The sequence below is a fragment of the Ctenopharyngodon idella genome, chromosome 1 (assembly GCF_019924925.1).
Source record: "Ctenopharyngodon idella isolate HZGC_01 chromosome 1, HZGC01, whole genome shotgun sequence".
Classification (NCBI taxonomy): Eukaryota; Metazoa; Chordata; class Actinopteri; order Cypriniformes; family Xenocyprididae; genus Ctenopharyngodon; species Ctenopharyngodon idella.
This window is the reverse complement of record NC_067220.1, coordinates 33,347,695-33,368,412: the sequence shown is the minus strand read 5'-3', so window position 1 is coordinate 33,368,412 and position 20,718 is coordinate 33,347,695. Positions and strand designations below refer to the sequence as shown.

General features: G+C 38.1%; 2 protein-coding genes across 10 annotated transcripts in view; both read left to right on the top strand.

Annotated features, from left to right (window-relative positions):
* Nucleotides 1–16,159, top strand: part of htt (huntingtin) — a 49,751-nt gene extending 33,592 nt beyond the window's left edge. For 3 of the 4 annotated variants that reach the window (XM_051908442.1, XM_051908357.1, XM_051908217.1), the window contains 23 exons: nucleotides 183–259; nucleotides 377–515; nucleotides 602–724; nucleotides 797–1,007; nucleotides 2,089–2,234; nucleotides 4,093–4,270; nucleotides 4,972–5,061; nucleotides 5,137–5,321; nucleotides 5,408–5,534; nucleotides 5,919–6,022; nucleotides 6,109–6,263; nucleotides 6,340–6,479; nucleotides 6,582–6,664; nucleotides 7,782–7,912; nucleotides 8,007–8,139; nucleotides 9,474–9,629; nucleotides 9,713–9,903; nucleotides 11,913–12,027; nucleotides 12,242–12,473; nucleotides 12,804–12,909; nucleotides 13,024–13,186; nucleotides 14,163–14,323; nucleotides 14,457–16,159. In XM_051908442.1, the coding sequence (XP_051764402.1) occupies nucleotides 183–259; nucleotides 377–515; nucleotides 602–724; nucleotides 797–1,007; nucleotides 2,089–2,234; nucleotides 4,093–4,270; nucleotides 4,972–5,061; nucleotides 5,137–5,321; nucleotides 5,408–5,534; nucleotides 5,919–6,022; nucleotides 6,109–6,263; nucleotides 6,340–6,479; nucleotides 6,582–6,664; nucleotides 7,782–7,912; nucleotides 8,007–8,139; nucleotides 9,474–9,629; nucleotides 9,713–9,903; nucleotides 11,913–12,027; nucleotides 12,242–12,473; nucleotides 12,804–12,909; nucleotides 13,024–13,186; nucleotides 14,163–14,323; nucleotides 14,457–14,670 (3,360 nt within the window). In that variant the 3' untranslated portion in view covers nucleotides 14,671–16,159. The remainder of the gene's footprint in view (nucleotides 1–182; nucleotides 260–376; nucleotides 516–601; nucleotides 725–796; nucleotides 1,008–2,088; nucleotides 2,235–4,092; nucleotides 4,271–4,971; nucleotides 5,062–5,136; nucleotides 5,322–5,407; nucleotides 5,535–5,918; nucleotides 6,023–6,108; nucleotides 6,264–6,339; nucleotides 6,480–6,581; nucleotides 6,665–7,781; nucleotides 7,913–8,006; nucleotides 8,140–9,473; nucleotides 9,630–9,712; nucleotides 9,904–11,912; nucleotides 12,028–12,241; nucleotides 12,474–12,803; nucleotides 12,910–13,023; nucleotides 13,187–14,162; nucleotides 14,324–14,456) is intronic. The other variant, XM_051908294.1, reaches the window with a different exon arrangement.
* Nucleotides 16,160–18,745: 2,586 nt separating this feature from the next.
* rgs12b (regulator of G protein signaling 12b) overlaps nucleotides 18,746–20,718 on the top strand; it is a 54,794-nt gene continuing 52,821 nt past the window's right edge. Inside the window, exons 1-2 of one of the 6 annotated variants that reach the window (XM_051908653.1) lie at nucleotides 18,771–19,073; nucleotides 19,171–19,263. The gene's annotated coding sequence lies outside the window, so the exon portion shown is untranslated. Of the gene's footprint in view, nucleotides 19,074–19,170; nucleotides 19,264–20,018; nucleotides 20,578–20,718 lie in introns of those variants that run through there. The other 5 variants (XM_051909003.1, XM_051908912.1, XM_051908832.1 and 2 more) reach the window with 5 other exon arrangements.

Below are 20,718 nucleotides of genomic sequence, written 5' to 3'. Positions count from 1 at the left end.
GCAATGCCAGCTTATATCGTAGCATTTTTTGCTTTTTTTAATGCTTGTTTTTTCTCAATTTGAACCATATTAAGCCATCATGTGCCCCCTTTGGAGTGTGCTGAGGCCCCCTAGTGGGCCCTTGGTTGAGAACCACTGCACTAAATGATTATTGTGAATCATGTTTTCTCCTCCTACTGTAGAATAGTGTTGCTCAGCTACCACTGGAGGAGCTGGACAGGATTCAGCAGTACCTACAGACCAGTGGCCTTGCGCAAAGGTAAGGCGGCTTGCAGTTTCCTGTCTCATGAGTCTACTTCTAATCTGTTTTTGTTGCTGTTGATATGAAAATCTCACAACTTTGCTTTTTAAAATGATCATCTCTCTCTTATATCAGGCATCAGCGGTTCTACTCCCTGCTGGACAGGTTCAGATCCACTGTTGCTGAAGATACCGCAAGCCCTACTGCACCCATTACCACACACCCACTAGATGGGGACCCACCCCCTCCCCCTGAAAATGTGGAACCCAATAAGGTATGACTTACAACGGTGGTTGTCAACTGAAAACGTCTTAGCGAAAACATAACATTATTACTGTTGTGTGTGTGTGTGTATTTCAGGAGTGGTATGTTGCTCTGGTGAAATCTCAGTGTTGTTTGAGAGGTGAAGGAGCTCTGTATGAAAATACTGAGCTCTTGACAAAACTTCCCCAATCTGACCTAAACACAATCATGACCTGCAAGGTAAAGACCAAAAACATGCATATCTCTTATTTTCTAACATAAACAGACACTGATGTTGTGTTGTATTTGCAGGACTTCAACCTGTGTCTGCTGGCATCATGTCTGAGTGTTGGGGTACAGAGGGTATGTAAGGATCATGGGGCGGTTTTATTTGACACTGCTCAACAGGTGGCCTTCGATAGATTGGCTGGTGTCATAGAGCTCCTCCCCACACCTCATCAGCCCCTCCTCTCGTCCGCTAAGACGTGTACGGACTACTGGCAGAAGCTTAATCAAGTATATGGTGAGTCACAATCAGAATTAAGCTTGTTTTTTTTTTTGTTTTTTTTTTTACAAATAAATGCCTGTTCACACACACAAAATATATTAGTTTGGCTAAATCAGGGGTTTTCTGAACTTTATTTTACTTGAAATGAATATTTGAATAATTTAATGACACGCATTCACATGTTCATGGTTTTCTGATCAGTTAATGTTTACATGGATATTTTAGAAATGTAATCAAATTGAATATAACAACAATGACAATTATTATTATTAATTATATTAATTATATTATTATTAATAATTTTAACTATTAAATATGACTGTTGTTCATTACAATTTTACTGTAAAATAAAAAATAATTATTTAATGAACTAATAATTTTATTTTAAAAGTTAAAACACTAATATTTATGAATTAAATTCTTCACTTTCAAACATTCAGACCCTCAAGTTTTTAACATTTCAGTGTCTCAAGCTTTTATTTTGGTGAAATGCTATAAATTTCTGTCCACAAATGTACTGGCAATTATGTAAATGTGTAAATAAAGCCAAGCACCAAATGCACGTTAAACTCACAGAAAACACAGAATCATAAGGTTCTTGCGTATAAATGAACACAGCACTGCACTAATCTATATCACAATTTCATATTTTAATTTTGATTAATTGTGCTCTCCATTATTTGTTTTAATTTTACATTCACTATAATTAAATAACAGCTGTTCATCAATTAACAAACCCCCTGCTATTCCCTCATGAATCCCTGTTTGGGAAGCCCTCGGCTAAATGACAACCAAATCCCCTCCTGTACATTAGGTGGCGCTGATCAACATACAAATGTAATCAAGACACACTTTGTTTAGCATTGCTGTGGTCACTGCAAAATTCCCATTCTTCTATTTGTGTTATTTCATGGTTTTGATGACTTTATTATTATTATTCCAACATGGTAAAAATAGTAATAATAAATAACGAGTAGGTGTGTCTAAACATTTGTTGGTGTAAGTACATGGGAATTATCCTTTGTGGCAAATGCTGTAAATTATAGTGAAGTTGTAATGAACCGGCTGTCATTGCATGTGTTTATGTGTGTTGCAGGTGAGCCTGGGTTTTATCAGACTGTGTTGAGTCTGTGTGGCGTGTTGAGTCAGTACCTGCTGTCTCTGTCCAAATTGCCGTCCTCACTCCACATTCCCAAAGACAGAGAGACACTCATTACCACCTTCAGCACCCTCGCCATAGAGGTAAGACTGATGCGTCCTTCCCAAATAAGATGATTATATAGGGAACATTCTAGAAGTCGACTGATATGGATCGTTTGATGGCCGATGCCAATATCTTGGAGAGCATTGGGTGGTCCATGGCCAATATAAAGCTGAAACAGGCCTTTATGATCAGTGCTGGGGGTGACGCATTACAAGTAACTTGAGTTACGTTATCAGATTACTTTTTCAAGTAACTAGTAAAGTAATGCATTACTTTTTAAATTTACAACAAAATATCTAAGTTATTTTTTCAATTAAGTAACGCAAGTTACTTTTTCACATTTATTGACTGACAGCTCTCATGTGTCCCCATGTTGAGAGAAATAAAGTTCAGGGGTGTTGTGTGCGCTGTGTAAACATGATGGATATTGTAGTTCAAGACTAAATGTGAACATGCATTTACTCATCTCACTTGCACGAAAACATTCAGTATTCCTCAAAATGAATAAAAACAGTGAAATGCAATCTGTGAATTTTATGCAAACCTGTAATAATTAACTATATTAAATTACACAGATATACTTTATTTATTTAATCTCACTTTATTAACCAATGTCTTTGCTGCTGACCTTCAATGATTTAATTCAACCATACTAATAAGCAGAAATTATTTTACATTGAACTTCTTTCTGTGTCCTGTTCTTCTTTAACCAGCACAGCTGAAATGTTTGTTTGAGCTGTGCCCTCTACTGTACAGGTGAAAATATGCATTTCCTTCAGCCTGTGGCTTATTCATTTCACTTTTGGTGTGAATTGTACATTTGTGGGGTACATTTACAAAAAATAGAACTTTTTTTGTTTTTATTAAAAAAACAAACAAACAAGCAAGCCCAGCCCAGGTGAGAAAAAAGTAATGCAAAAGTAATGTAACATATTACTTTTCATAAAAAGTACTTTTCATAACGCAATTAGTTACTTTTTTAGGGGGTAACACAATATTGTAATGCATTACTTTTAAAAGTAACTTTCCCCAACACTGTTTATGATATCAAACTACTTAGAGCAAATAACACATGCTGTTATGTCATTTATATGTTTACTGAACTAAAACTAAATCATTTGAAAATGAATGGAACTTCATAATTAAAAATAAACCTACAAAATAAACAGATTTAAACTTGGATATCTGGTCAGTAATCTGGTCAGTTTGTGTGCTCTAGGAATAGAAAGAGACAGTAAACTAATGAAGAGGGAGAATGAATCTAGCAAAGTTTTTTTTTTTTTTTTAATATATTTTAATTTTTTTAAAATGTAATGTACATTTATTACACTATACTTTGTTTTATATTGCCTTGGCATTAAATGACAGAAAACTAGTTAACTCTGCTGCGTGAGTGTTTCTAATATAACAGCTGAGAATGTGATGGCAAATTTGATATCTTTCTCTCTCCTGACCAACATAATTTATCAATATTTTTTTCCTCTTTTGTAAAGTCAGAGAGTCTATCATAGATTTTTTTTCTTTTGCTATTGGAGCAAATGTGAATGCAAAAATGATGTTTTCTGTTGTCTCCCATTCACCACTATAGACGTTTTCCTAACTATGACGACTTCTGTTTCTGAGAACCCCTGAAATTTGTAAAGGGTCTATGGGATCTCTGGTGTGACTGCGCTCAGGCAGTGCTGTTCTCAGTGCTGTTAAAATAAAAGTTTGACATTTATTGGCCAAAAAGAAAAACTTGTTGGCTGATGCTAAGTAAAAAATGCCAAACACCAGCTGATATATCGACCTTTGTGATATGTTGATATTGATAGAAAGATGATAGAGTGGTAATATTAGATAGTAAATAAATACCACTCAGCCTCTCAGCTCATGTTTCTCTTTCTGTCTCTGTAGGTGGTGGTTTGGCGTTTGCTGCAGGATCAGCTGCCTCTGAGTGTGGACATGCAGATGAGTCTGTCGTGTCTGTGTCTGGCTCTCCAGCAGCCGGCGGTGTGGACACACTTCGCCTCTCACTCCTACCTCACACACACCTGCTCCATCATCCACTGTATACAGCTCCTCATCCACGCAGGTTTGTGATACAAAGCTCCTGGGAACGCAGCCAAGGCTTTCAATATACAGAGATGGTACACTCATATTACTTATGAATAGGAGAAAGTGCAATGCGCAATATGCCGGAATAAGTCCTGCCTTCTAAATAAAAGCCAGTCGCCAATTGGCAAAGTCATTGCTTCACTGCAGCTGCCATTTGAAGCTCGGGTTGCTTTAGAAATAATCAGTCTTTAGTCGTGCTTAGAACTGCATATGCACATTGACTGGTCCAGCCTGAAATATATGGTTTTTTTTTTATTTTTTAATCGCTATATGAGCATAAGAAACAACATTTATGGGAGAGTTTGTGTCAGATTTTGTTGGTCACGTGATTTTTTTTTCTTAAACCAGTTCAGTGCAAATCTCGCTCTGCAACCAGTTTCATTGGTTGAGGTTATGGTTGTAGGGTAGGGTTAGCGGTTAGTATTTGTTTTAGCATTGTATAGGCAATCAGCACTGTAATTGACATGACCAAGGAAATATTTATAATCAGCTGTGGGGTGGAGTTTGTGCTGAACTGGTTTGGGGGGAAAAATCATGTGATTTGATCTTGGATGCCTGAAATAGCTGCCTAGAGGCGTTGCAAATATGGCCGCCAAGTGATACAGTGTACTTAAACCTTATAAAAATGCGATTAAAGTTGATGCTCATTTTGTGATTATGATTATGTGTGTTACGTAGTCGCGGTTGGTCCTGGCGACCAGCTTTTGAGGCCGGAGAGGAAAACATCACAAACAGAGCAGTCAGAAGACCAGTTGGACTCTGCAGACAGTGAGTTAATGCACACGTTACGCATTGATCAATGATGACCACAGCAACAAGCGTTAATGTTTCTGTAATCTTCAGACCAGCGTGAATGGCGGTGTTGTGTGATCATGGCTGAGCTGGTTGAAGGTCTACAGAGTGTGCTGGCTCTGGGTCACCATAGAAACAAGAACATCCCGGCATTCCTTACGCCCACCCTACAGAACGTCATCATCAGCCTGGCCAGGCTTCCCCTTGTGAACAGCTACACCCGAGTCCCACCACTGGTGAGAGAGTGATTGAGGGTTTATTCATGCATTGTGTGTAAGTGTGTTTAAAACTGTATAAAAAATGCATGTGTTTGATTTAACAGGTCTGGAAGCTGGGCTGGTCCCCCAGGCCGAGTGGAGATTTCGGCACAGCATTACCAGAGATCCCTGTAGAGTTCCTGCAGGAGAAAGATGTCTTCAGAGAGTTCCTTTATCGCATTAACACTCTGGGTATGACATAAGAGACTCATTTCAGAGTTGTTTGTTTTTAAAAGTAGTCATATATATATATATATATATATATATATATATATATATATACAGTCCAAAAATTATTCAGACATTTTTTATATGTTTTTACTAGTGGTATATTTCATTAGATATAGTTCATTTATGTAAGTGAGGATAGCAAAATGAAGTAAACTGTGACATATTATACCCAAACTTTGACCTGACCATGTTTTACTTAAGTGTTACCTGACATAATTAAGATACATTTTTTCTGACAGAGTTAAACTCTGAGATCTTGTCATATCTTGTCTAACCTCATGCATAGTACAGCCTTTTGTGTAGTACATGATTATTGAACAGCTTGTTCATGTGGTCTCCTTGCAGGCTGGAGTAGTCGGACACAGTTTGAGGAGACGTGGGCCACTCTGTTGGGGGTGCTGGTCACTCAGCCAATCACGATGGACCAAGAGGAAGAAACCCAGCAAGAGGTAAATCATTTAACTCTTGCCAAAAAGACAAGCATAGGTTTTGGATACTGCGTGTGACAGATGAGATGTGTCTGTTTGTGGCACAGGAGGATCTGGAGAGGACTCAGATAAATGTACTGGCGGTTCAGGCCATCACCTCTCTGGTGCTGAGTGCAATGACTCTGCCGACAGCAGGAAATCCAGCTATCAGCTGCCCTGAACAGCAACCCCGCAACAAAATCCTTAAAGCTCTCGACACCAGGTATGCACACACTTATTTTATTCACGTGTTGTTTCTCTAGGGTTAGAAGTGGATAAGAAGTTTGTGCGTTTTTCAGGTTTGGTCGTAAGCTGAGTGTGATTAGAGGTATGGTTGAGCGTGAGATTCAGGCCATGGTGTCAAAGAGAGACAACATTGCCACACACTTCCCCTATCAAGCCTGGGACCCTGTGCCCTCTTTATCTTCCTCAACAGCAGGTAAGTGGTCAGCCAAAAGATCTTGTTGAGATGCAAAAGATGTAGTTTTTTTTTTTGTCATATTCATGACCTTTTCGTGTGCGTGTATATCTGCATATTCAGGCACCCTCATCAGTCATGAGAAACTCCTGCTGCAGATTAATACAGAGAGGGAGATGGGCAACATGGACTACAAACTGGGCCAAGTTAGTAAACTGATTACTTTAGAACACTTCACTTCATCACTCTATTAACAGTTATTGAAAGGATAGTTCACCCAAAAATGAAAATAAAATCTCTGATTTATTTTGTCCACACAACCAAAATCTCATCAAGACATCATGGCAAGTAAAGTTGAGCTGCTGTTTACCATATTTGATGAGCTCTATGTCTCTTCTGCTCACCAAGGCTGCATTTATTTGATCAAAAATACAGTAAAAACAGTAATATTGTGAAATATTATTACAATATTTAATTACAATTACAAGACTTCTTTCAAAAACATTAAAAAAATATTTGAGGACCTATTATGCTTTTTTACATTTTCAATACTTGAGTTTTCTTCCAGAAATGTACACGTCACAATGTTCCTCATTTAGATAATTCCCGCCCCAAAGCATATGCAAAATAAAGGGGTGAGGCCCGGTTGAGTTGCGTCAGTAGTGTTTTGAAACCCGGGGTTATGGTAAGGGCCGTGACATTTCAGAAACATGCTCGAAGTGGTTGAACAATCACAACACACTGGTCCAGCCGACCAATCAGAGAACATTGAGGTCTTTGGAAAGAGGGGCTTCATAGAGACAGGAACTAAACAGAGTATTACTAACAGACTGGGAAGAGAGGTGCTGCAAAATGTAAATTATGTGAAAAATAAGGTGTTTTTTTTTTTTAACCTTTAAGTATAAAGACCTATTCTAGTAGACCCCAAAAACAAAATTAAGGATTAGTAAAAGTACATAATATGGCCTCTTTAATTGTTCCAAACTTTTGTATATGTATATGTGGATAATAGCCTAAATTAAATCTGTTCATCATATAAAGTGATAGTGTCTATTTAGAAGACGTAGTTTGAATTGCTTAATTACTTTACAATGTCTTTATGATCTTTTTGAAGTGTCAAAGTTTTGGTTGTGTGGACTTTCAATGGATGGACAAAAATGATGAGAGAATATTGAAAAATATCTTAATTTGGGTTTTAAAAGATGAAAGTCTTATAGGTTCAGAAGAGCATGAGAGTGAGTAAATGATCACAGAATTTTTTGGGTGAACTATCCCTTTAAAGTTTATATCTTCTGCATGTTATTAACAATGTACACTCTGCAGGTGTCGATTCACTCAGTATGGTTGGGAAATAACATCACCCCTCTGAGGGAGGAGGAGTGGGGTGAGGATGAGGAAGATGAAGCAGATGCTCCAGCACCTGCATCACCACCATTATCACCAATCAACTCCAGGTCAGACTTACAGAGTTACTAGCAGTAAAGCTCCTTTAAACCAGCATCCTCCAGTCTTCACACCCTGCATTGTCTTTCTGCTTGCCCTGTCCAGGAAGCACCGTGCGGGGGTTGACATCCACTCCTGCTCTCAGTTCCTCCTGGAGCTCTACAGCCAGTGGATCCTCCCTGGCAGCCCAAGCAGCAAGAAGACTCCTGTTGTGCTAATCAGTGAGGTTGTCAGATCGGTGAGTGCATGCTTACAGGTTCTTTCATAGCAATTCATCAGCTTCTTTGTGGTATCTTTGACTCGAAGGCCCCCCATTGTCCAACACTATTCGAAGCCCCCCTATATAGGCTAAGATATTTCCTATGGTATTTCTGCCGTAATTGTAACAACACTGCTTGCTTTTAAACTTTTTATTAACAGAAACCAGAAAGGTTGATATAGTAAATTAATTAAACAATTTATATTGTGATTCCATAAGACTAAAGATTCTGATTCAGTTTGTTTTTCAGTAAAAGTAATATTACTGTTACACGTTGTTGTTTTTTTGTGTGTGTGTTTGTGTGTGGGTATTTAGTTTTTTAATAATTAAGTTTTAATTATATATAATATATATATATATATATATATATATATATAATATATAGATTTTTTTTTTTTTTTTAGAATTAAATAATTTCAAGTCATCCTGTGGGCCCCTTGCAGGGCTCCAGACTAACATTTGAGAGCAGTAGTGCCAGTGCCAATTTCTACAGATGGTGGCACCATTTTATTTTTAAATAAAAGTGTTTGTTTGCCACCAAGAGTTAATTTTCCTACATCTTGAAACTTTTAGCTTTACAAATGGGGACAATTTTTGAAGGATGAACAAACAATTTTCAATAAAATTTAAGTTGGATAATATTTAGAGCTTTGAAGAACTGAAAAAAAGTTGTGTGAAGCACTTGAAAGTCTTTGAAAAGTGCTTGAATTTCACTCTCAGTTGGACGAACCATGAAATGAATAATGTAAAGACATTCAACTATTTCTGCCACAATACCATGGTTAAAGTTAGCTCTACTAAATCCAGGGTGAATGTTGGTGATTTGTGGACTGGAAAGCCTTCTATAACTTGTTCATTCATGACTCAATGTTTCTCCTGTTTTATAACAGAGAATTCTGCGCCGAATTTGAATTTTTCTCACTAGATCTCGCTGCGATGTTATTAATTTTGTGGTGAATTCAAGCGGTGTGTAGTAACGGTGTCGTGTGATAAAAGATTGGACCATGAGTACCTGTTCTGAGCTTGTGTTGTGCTGTATAATATTGGTCTGAGCTGATAAATGGTCCGCACTGCGCAGTTCAAGTGCGGTTTGTTCCACTTTCATTTCGTTTGCTGTTTGATGTTTCTCATATGCAACAGAAATGGCAGCTCTCATCAGTTGGGGAAGGTGGTGGTCACACCAGTGCGACCTCCGGCAAAAATTAGTCGCAACCGCTATCTTAGGATCAGTGTACAAGTTCAAATTCACTTACCTCTACTTTTCCTATACAATTCACATATATCCTTTTTTTGTCTCTCTGTGTCTCTTTAAGCTGCTGGCAGTGTCTGATCTGTTCACCGAGAGGAATCAGTTTGATATGATGTTCTCCACTCTGACTGAGCTGCAGAAAGTCCATCCACCAGAAGATGAGATCCTCAGCCAGTACCTTGTGCCAGCTATCTGCAAAGCAGCTGCAGTGCTTGGCATGGTGAGAGTGTATATGCACTTCTGATGCACTAGCTTTATAAATAAACACAGCTACAGCTATTTAACAGTGTGTATCTATCTCAGGATAAAGCCATTGCAGAGCCTGTGTGCCGTCTTCTGGAGAGCACCTTGCGCAGCACTCATCTGCCCAGTCGGATCGGTGCTCTTCATGGAGTTCTGTACGTGCTGGAGTGCGATCTGCTGGACGATACAGCACGGCAGCTTATCCCTACTGTCAGTGAATACCTGCTCTCCAACCTTAAAGCTATAGCACAGTGAGTAAAACTAAAACATGACCACACACCCACACACACACACTTTACAGTCTGTCTAAACTTAAACCTTCACCCAAAGAGTGGCAGTAGTATGTAGAATCTAGATGTTTACATTTTCTGAAGAAAAAATGAATGGTGTTTGCCTGTGCAAAAGTTGCTACCACAATGTTAGGGTGTTGTAGATTGTTGCCAGGGAGTTGCTATGTGGTTGCTACATGGTTTCTTACTGGTCCAAGTTAAAGGTACTGTAAGTATTATTTGAACAACACTGTTGGACATTGTTGATATTTGAAATCAACCCAAACAAACCCACCCCTCTCTTCATTGCTCCGCCTCCAAAATGCTCACTCCAATCCTAACCACCCTGCTCCGAGTCGGTCTCTAACCCCGGCCTGATCGCCGCTAACATGCCAGGCGAGTGCACTAACAATGACGCTAAACACCGCATTCTCTAGCGGTCGTCAGTGTGCAGTAGTTTAACATCAAAACTCTCACTATCTGGCCTCTGTTTCACATGCAATGAGAGTGGATGTCTATCACAGCTGACTCGCAACAAAATGCTTCACGAAAAATTAAGTGCAGTTTATGAACGAATGACAAGGAAGCACAAAAAAATGAACGTACAGTACACAAGAGTAAATACAAAGTGTTCGTTGTTAGTCACAAACAGCACAGCAGCTCCAGACAATCAAAACCCAGTGTTACTCACATGAGAAGCGGGATCAAAGCAGTTTTCAGGCCTTCCCTCCTAGCTCTCTCCAGTGCTGGAAAGCTTTTCTAATATAAACGCGGGTCCTAAAGTGCTTGCCCAGTCATAAACCTTCATTCCAGTGATATTCTTTTGAGCTCTTTTGTATTGTGTCCCATCTCTCGTTATGCAGGTTTTTTTTCTCTTATTTTCAAATCTCCCTCTTGCTCGTTCTTTCTCCTCGACCGTCATACGCCCCCTAATGCTGATTGGTTACATTAAAACTTTGACTCTTCACAAAGTTCATAAATGGATCAGAAGATATCCATATGAATTGAGCAGTTTAATCCAAGTCACATGCAAGTACAAACCTTGTTGGTTCTTGTGTCAAGCAAGGATGTTTGAACTTCTGTTTAGCATGTTTGACGTGCTCTATGTATGTGCATTGATTGAAGTTTATTAGTAAATAAAAAATTTAATCTGTTCGTCAAAGCCATTGTGTCTCTTCAGAAGACTTGGATTAAAACGTTCGATTCATGGATTTCTTTTTCACAGGTTTTATGAACTTTATCAAGTGTCAAATTAGTGGTGAAATGGACATTCAATGGAGAGAAAGAAATCTTTCAAGGTTTATTTAAAATATTATCATTTGTGTTTCGAACTAACTGTTTAACACATTTTAACATTTTAAATAAATTATGCATAATTCCACCAGTTAATATATATTATATACATAATTTTGCAAGTGCAGAAAATATTGAAAAAGCCTAGGCCTACTAATAAGTAGTTACTTTAGCAGATATTTTCATCCCTGCTCAATCCCAAATGGTGAAGACTCCTAGCTTGCTCTTTGTGAGGACTGAATCAACCTTCCTATTACCTGCGTTGAACTTTAACCCCTCCACCACACCTCTCCCAGCGGCAGGCAAAGGCTGTCCAATCATTAGTCTTACACTAACTCTTAGTGTTTGCCGTTTCATTTAAGAGAATATGGGATGAGAGGTTAACGGTTTACGTCCTGCATCGGATGAAAGACTTCACACTGTTAGTGCTTCTCTTAAGAGGTTATGCCCCATGCAGTCAAAGCTAATGCCAAAGTCTCTGTGGCATGCTGGGAGACTCAATAATGGGTTCACACAGGCAATCACAACACACGCCCGCACACTGCATGGTCATCAGCTCCTCATTAGCTGTAATGTATGGTGTCTTACTGAGATCTGAGATCCCTCATTAAAGACCAGGGCTAGAATTAGCATCAGATAGCCTCACTGAAAATAGAGGAACGTGTTTAGGCCTAAAACTGTTTGTGTGTCTCTCTCAGCTGTGTGAATCTACACAACCAGCAGCATGTGTTGGTGATGTGTGCCGTGGCATTCTACATGATGGAGAACTACCCCCTGGATGTAGGGCCTGAGTTCAATGCCGGGATCATTCAGGTGGGAAGAGGCCATAAATAGGAGAAAAAATGATCAGTGTTATAATATTCTTTGACCACACTTGATTCTGGACTTCAACCTGAATGTAAAGAGACATTTATAAGAACTTGATGTGTTTCAAGCTATATTTTTAAAGTATTTTTCTTTATCATGGACTTTCTTATATGTCATTGAGCCTTCACTCTCTACTATTGTTCCTCCTTTACATTTCCAGCTGTGCTGTATGATGCTGTCTGCTACCGAGGAGGCCACACCATCCATCATCTACCACTGCGTCCTGCGAGGGATGGAGCGGTTGCTTCTGTCCGAGCAGCTGTCACGCATGGACGCGGAGACGCTGGTCAAGCTGAGCGTTGACCGTGTAAACATGCCCAGCCCACACCGTGCCATGGCTGCCCTGGGTCTCATGCTCACCTGCATGTACACAGGTGTGGCTGGAGAGGAAGGCAGGACACATTTCAGCTTCATCTTTAATACTGACCCACCTACTAACAGCAACCCATAAGAACAGACTCACCTTAGATGCTTACCCTACTAACAAAGCACATAGCAGCTGAGTCCTCAGTATGAATTGGTTAAGAAGTGTCTTACTTGAGAGGTTTAATTTTGTTCTAGTAAAATTAAGTGAAAATACTATATAAGAAGATTAACATTCATAATGTTTATTTTATACTCTGAGATTTTCCTTAGTCGGGATGTATAGAAACCTAGTTTTATCTGAATGGATCCATTATGGAACTGTTCTTCTTACTGGTGGCCATAAATTTACCCTATAGGGAAGGAGAAGGGAAGTCCTGGGCGCCCTGCTGATGCAGACCCCACAGCTCCTGATAGCGAGTCGGTCATTGTCGCAATGGAGCGGGTATCCGTTCTGTTTGACAGGTACATATGTTTGTTTTTGAAGAAACTTAATGCAAAATGCATTTTTTCCAGCTGTATGTAAAAAAAAAAAAAAATCTATTCCACTAATTTGTCTGTGGAAATTTCTTGCCACAGGATTCGTAAAGGCTTTCCGAGTGAGGCACGAGTGGTAGCGCGGATCCTTCCTCAGTTCCTGGATGACTTTTTCCCACTGCAAGACGTCATGAACAAAGTCATTGGGGAGTTCCTGTCCAATCAGCAGCCTTACCCACAATTCATGGCTACAGTGGTCTACAAGGCAAGTGCCACTTTTTGGGCACAGACTTTTTTTGATATCTTAATGCTTTGGGTACTCGTTTTTTACGAACAGCCGAACGCACAGCCTTGCAAAGTATACTTCACTTGACTTGTGCGCGTACACAGGTGTTCGACGCATGCGCAGTTTTGAGCAATCTCTCGCCACAAGTTACAACCCATGTAAATATCTTTGTATTCTTTCATGCTAGAGTTGTACGAATGAGGGTGCTTTGTAACCTCTTTGCACAATCTCTCGTCTATGTAGGCCTCCATTGTCGCTGTAGCTTGCATGCACTCTGATCTGTTCTGTTTATGCAGGTTTTCTTCGACTACCTTGTGAATTGATGCTCCCAGGGCACGGTTGCCACCTTGTGGATAAACTAATTACTGCAAAAAAAATTAAATGCGCATGTGTGACCTGTGCATACAAAGTATGCGTGGTTACAAAAATCTGGTGGTGCGCGTACTCCGGTGGTGCGAAATTCCTGTCACGTGCACTGTACGCTGACCCTCACTTACGTGTAAAAAGTGAAGTATACTTTGGGCTTAAGCTGCTTTCTGTTGGTCAACATGGCAAACCTATTGCAAAATCTGCTTGGGAAAATTTTTTGCCTTCACGCAGAATTCCAGATTGCATGCATTCCTATAGAAATGACTGGATTTTGCCTGTGAAAATTTGCTGAACAATGGTAAATGTGTCTGCACCTTTAGTCTTACAATTCTGTCATATTTTACTCACTTTCGTGTTGATCCAAACCTGTATGACTTTCTTTCTTCTGTGGAACATAATTTATTAAGAACATATTTGTTTTGAAACATTTTTTGTACATACAATAAAATCAGTCGGGGTCAAAATCAATTGATTTGGACCCCATTGACTTTCATTGTATGTTCAAAAACAGTTATATTCTTTGTAAACTATCCTTACTTTATAACTAGGTAATATAGTTATTTAATGCATGTATTTCTTGCAACAGGTGTTTCAAACACTTCATGCAACTGGGCAGTCCTCCATGGTCCGTGATTGGGTGCTACTCTCGCTGTCGAACTTCACACAGAGAACACCTGTCGCCATGGCAATGTGGAGCCTGTCCTGTTTCTTTGTCAGTGCCTCGACCAGCCAATGGATCTCTGCCCTGTATCCTTAAACACATTTCAATTGGTGCAATACTTGAACCCCTTGTACTGGTAACGGCACACTTCCTGTTCCCTGCTTTCCTTTTATTTTCCTTTTCATCCTTGTTTTCCTTAACTTCTCCCTTCCCCTTTAGCCTGCCTCATGTCATCAGTCGCATGGGGAAGTCTGACACAGTGGACATTAGCCTCTTTTGTCTGGTTGCTATGGATTTCTACCGACACCAGATCGATGAGGAGTTAGACCGTAGGGCCTTCCAGTCTGTCTTTGAGATGGTGGCTTCACCTGGTAGTCCGTATTACCAACTACTGTGCTGTTTGCAGAGCATTCACCAAGACACGTCACTATAAAACAGACCATATGAGACAGAACAATAATAATGATAATATGAATATATATATGAATAACAATAATGTATCTACAAGGCAAATTAGACATAAAAAATGGCAATATAATACCAGAGCAGAAGACATCACACTTATCAGAACGTTACACACCAGGATGCATGGCAAAAATGTATGGAGTGGGATGTATGGAATGGGATCGGCTGCTATGATAGTGTCTGTGATATACCAGAGGACATTGATCCAAAGAGTTCATTGTTATTAGAGACAGTGGGACCAATCCAAGCAAGACTGCACATCCACTGAAGTATGTGGCCATAATGCACCAGAACATCAGTAATCTGTAATTTAAAAAAATAATAGTAGTACTACCATCAGAATATTTGACTGGTGTCACAGCATTTCACTTAACATCTCAAAAGTCTATATGGATGCTTGTCTTCTCCATATTTTGTATGCATAATCTGGTTTCAGAGAATGCTACCGTGGCAAAACTGTAAGGCTGGTCACAAAGTTTTATTGGTAGTACAGACAAAACTGGCGATGTGTCTCCATCATTAGAAACGCAATGTTCTAAGAGAATTTCCAGCTATAAACAAACTGACTGAAGAACATATTATAGTGAATGTTCTTACAAATATCTTGCAAACACTGTTAAAAAATCTCCTGCACTTCCGGAATTCAGCCGATCCAAGATTAGATCTTTTAGTCCGCAGACCTGGAGTTCAGGTACTCCGAGATATGTATCGTCCAATCTGGCTAAAATCAGTACATCCGGGTGTTTTATACGATGCCCTCCTCTCTACCGGTCCATACTCTCCTGCTCTCTTAGAAATGAAAGACACTGTCTTTCATAAACCCACAACCCCCTCAGTTTAAAATCATTCCTTTTGCATGGGCAATGCATTGCTTTGCTCTGTGTTTGCTGGCACTTGAAGCGAAAATGGATTGTAAATTGAATTTGTATATCCCCTCTAATGTGGAAGAGGTTGCATAAGACTATTGATATAAGATTTTTGTGCATTTAAATGTAAAATGTGTTTGACTTACTGAGTAAGAGGGGTGAATTGCCTGAAACAAAGTTTATTTTTCTTCTTAAAATTCAGTTGTCTATATTTGTTGTTTTTAAGTTGACACATTTTTTAAGATGGAGAAAAACAGATCACAAATGTGAATCACTGAAGTCCTTTTGTATGGAGAGGGCTTGGAATAGCTATAGCAGTTACTGTAGGTTTTTAGATGAGGGTTTCTACATATAAAAATTACCGCTCAAATCTACATACTGTGTCCCTTGCAACACATCTGCAGTTATTTGTTAAATTTCTTTTAAAAGCTCAGGACGTAAGATATGATTATTGATCTAGTGTAATGACTGGAAGTATGTATTTTAATCTATAGAGTGTTTACATCAATGTACAATTTGTGTAAAAGAAATAATATTTGTGATTTAAATGAATAAACTGTGGTGCATGACAACACCCATCGGTGGCAATGAGATGGTGTAAAGAGAAAGGTCATTGTAACCGAATATGCGCAATAACCCATTCTTTTTGTTCACTTTTTTGAGAGTCTCGGGTGGCATAGAAGCCTTCACTGTAAATATAAGCCTAGTTGACAAGCTGAACATCTCTTGTATATTAACTTAAAGCATGCTTTAGTCTGCTCAATATTGATTCAATATTTTATGTGATGTCGCAACAACGTTTGAAACGGGGTGACTTGTGATTGTTAGTCGATTCAGTCTACATGGACATCACATAATCGCATCCAACGACACAAGAATTGGGCAAATTCACACAACTTATGGCATATTTGCTACCATGGAGACAATTAGTTGTTCATGTCCATTAGATATCTGCCTACATATTTTCTTGCAGTTTTACAGATTGTAGAACCATTCAAAATGATGGATTTACATAATAAAATAGGTTTTTCGATAGCAGCATTGAAGATCTTTAAATTTAAATCTTGTTGGGCTGCTTTAGTGACTAAATAGGAAGGTACTGTTATGGGTCACAGACAGCTTGAATAACTTGAATGCCTTTCACAAAGACCACCAATGTGGTTGGACCAAATATGACAATACTGCAGAATTGTAATGTTAATAGTGCGCCACTGACAATTTCACAAATATCAGATAGTTAATACATTCTATTCTCTTTAGTTTGTGTGCTTAGGAAGCTTCACTAGAGAAAGACAGGATAATCCTGGTTGGTTTAATGCATCTTAGGTGGGAATGATTTTTAAGCCATTTCTCCCCTTGCATTATATTGTTAATTTCTAGCAAATTCAGATTTTTTTTATTTTTATTTTTTTTATACACCTTCCCCTATTTATTTAAATTTCCCCTCTTTACAAAAGTAGTGATCCTGTTAGATCTCAGATCAGTGTTTACTTTTTATTTTTATCTTTTATCTGAGATATACATAAAGTTAAAACTTAGCTGGAGATGAGTGGATAGCAGCATTATATCCCACAAGAATCACAGTAATGCCATAATGGTCTTACACCGAAGCCTTCTTTAAAAAAAAAAAAGAAAAGAAAATAAACCTATTCCCTTTTTGTTATTTATTTAGCGCACTTCTGCAAACTATGGCTGGTAAAAAATAACAAAAATTGATGTATTTATTTTATGGATTGTTTTAACGTCATAAACTATGAAAATACTATAATATAGAAATGAATAAAAGATGTAAAATAGTCCATTTGGTTTTACTGTATTTTTTTTATTTTTTTTGGCGCACATTGCATGGCTCATCAACTAGTGACTCGCAAAATCCAGCCTGTTTTTGACTTGTATTTCACACTGAATGGGAGTTTTAATAGCAAGATAGCTTTAAAAGTGTTAGATCCCACCCTCCCATTAGTACGCTACCAAAATCCACGCCTCCTCCAAAACACATGAACGCGCTAATCTGCAAAACGTCACGAGAGACTGCATTAAAATACGTCATGTCTCAAAGTACATAACATTACAATAAAAATGAACATAAACAACTTGCTGAGCTCTGCTGCAGATTAATTTCGGCGTTGATAGTGTTGACACAGAAACACATAAATCCTGAGGACGTGAACAGCTCCAGGTAGAACACAACGGGTTGCCATCTTGTAATTACGGTTACGACATGGTGTGAATGCAGCATAAGCTTGTTGTTTTGGTTCAGGAGGAACTGTAAAGTGGGGCTGCTGTTTGTTTGCGGTGCTCGGTGACTGTCTGTCTACAATGTACATAACCTCATGAAAGTCGTTGATAAAGTGTTATGTCTGCGCAAGCAGGGTGCGCGGAGGAAATACATACGCTGACAGGCAGGTAGAACATCCCATCATTGCATTTTTTTTAAATATTTAAACCACTTCTATTATTGATTGCTATCAGGATGTGAAGAGAGTTTCAATGGGTATAACAAAAAGTGTTAATAAAAAACAATGCCTATACATTAAGGGGGAAGTGGGGAGAAATTGTAATTTGTTTTTCATTTTATTCTTTTTGTAAAATGACAGTTGGGTATTTGACGCTTATGTTAGTTTTCAAATTAAAGTGCTAAAATTTGATAATTATTTCCTCAATCCTGGTCCTAATGAAAGTAGTTGAAGAGCTTTGAAATGTTGGGATATAGGCTACTTCATTTTTTTATTATGCTTTTTTTTTTTTTTTTTTGTAAAGGTTTACTCCAAGATCAAGGCTTTGCACATTTTCTACTCCAAGGTGAGAAATTTTATGATGTGCTTGATAATGGATTTTAGGAGCTTATGCTGTTAATCCTCTGAAAAGTGCAGGTTATTAACTTTGAGCAGAACGAATGGGGGAATTCTAAGCCCAGGGCTGTGTGTGTGTGTGTGTGTGTGTGTCAGTAATGTAACTATGAACTTGTCATTTTAAGAGATATCAATGTAATCTTCAAAAAAGAGTTAAATTTAACATCATTTATGTAATTACTAAATGTAATTATTACATAATTACTAGTAATGAACTTGAAATTAACAATTTCTTTTTTGATAATTCCATGTTTTATGTGTTAAGGAAAAGGCTTACAAAAATCTCATTATTCAAAAGAACAACTTCAAGAATTAAAACAGAATTTTTCAATTACCTTAAAGGGTTCTTCTAGCATGAACTTGGCAGGATATTTTCTCACTATGCCACTCAAATATCTCTTTAACACTACTTTTACATAACACTGTTAGGATAAACCTGATTATACATCTAAATTCATGGTCATGTGAAGAAAAAACCCTACACCGGTGCTGTCCTTAAGAAGAGAAGAAAAAACTGAGATGTAGATTCCTCCTCCTCCTGCTGCTTCTGCTGTCCACACACCAGCTGCCCTCTCCTTTTGTTTACTCCTTATACAGCACTAAGGTTACCATGTCATTAAACTTCACATCAGGTTGGGACACATCCGTCACAAGTAAGAACACTAAACTACTGAATATATAACTATGATTTATAACTGATTATTATTCTCTGTGCTGTAATGGTGGGAATATGTTATTTATTCCTCACAGGAAAGTTTTTGGGAAGTGGCGGCTAATGTTAGCAATGTAGCCACTGGAAATTCTTGTGCTTTCTGCGGATATTAAAACTTCCAGACCTTTTAGGTAAACAATACTATTATTTAACTGTATGCCTATCTATATTAGGTTATCGTTTTATAGCTTTTTACAAGTTGTTGTGTCTCAATAGATGTTACTCTTGTCAGTATCTGGCTACTGATGCCGATAATTCAATACCGTTAGATGTTACTCACTGGCCAGCTGTTCCTCGCGAAAACCAATACCGAGGCAGCTCGGCTCTCTACCCCTGTTAAATATTAAATTAATCTGAAACTTAATAAGTATTAAGATGTGTACGGTGTTTAACTTTTTTTATTTGTCGTTTTTCGGTCGTGTTGTTTTGGACACCTGTAGCATAACTTTTGTGGTCAGTTGGCGAGTCTCTGTAGAACAGGGTTTGGGTCGTTGTGGAGATGATTGACAACCATGGAAACCAATGAGCTATAAGAAATATCTAGAGACAGTTCCATTGTCATGGTTACATATGTTGACGCGTGGGCATTCCAACCAGATTCCAACAATGGGGAAAAGAAGGCGGGACCGTTAGCAAGAGTGGATGAGTCTACTTCGCATCTTAGGAAAGTCTTGCGAACAATAAGGAAAGTTATTATCGATGATAAACAACATTAAGTTTGTGAGTTTATGTGTCCTATCAGTTTCTAAGCGCGTTCTTCCAAACGCATGTTTGTTATTATAATATGCTAACTTCGCCACTTTTCTAGCACCTAACCCAACTGTTAATTATGTAAATATTCAATAAGGATTGTATTTTTTATTTAGTTTAGGATATTGAAAGTTCTATATTGTTATATTTGACATACATTATATATAACAGTAAATTATGTGGGTCATTTCCAAATGAGCATGAAAGAAGATATTTTGAAAACACGTTCATGGTTCTTAGAAATCTTTGTAGTTATGTTGGTTTCATAGATTTATTTGTATACTTAGGCTATACAGACATTTAATGACATTTAATGACTGACTTGAAGCCACACTAAAAATATGAAAAATGATTTTAAAAACAATTGAAAACATGTTAATCATGGTACATGTGAAATCATATGGGGGTGAATTCTGAATTCCCCCCTACTTTTGATAGGAAAGACCAGCTTTTTATGTATTTTTTTAATAGATCTGGACAAAATAGTCTTGTTATTGACCCATGCACATTACACAGATGTGTTCTGAAAAGTTTGTTTTTATTTATAAATTTGGAATATAGCATGATCGCTGTCTGGTGTGCTCTTATTGCTCTTATTGGTGTGCCCTACTCCTGTTGCCTAGCAACAACAGCTACCTTGCCTCTCACCTGCAACAAGGTGAGCTCACTGCTACAATATTCCTTGTAGTTGGCAGGTGAGTGAGGGGATGGCTAAAAACGGTTCTAGACTGACACTGTAATCATGACTAAGAATTACAAAAATGTGTAATGCAATTCTCAATGTTTTAATGAATCTCTAATATTTTAATCAACTTCAAATGCATATTTTACATTGA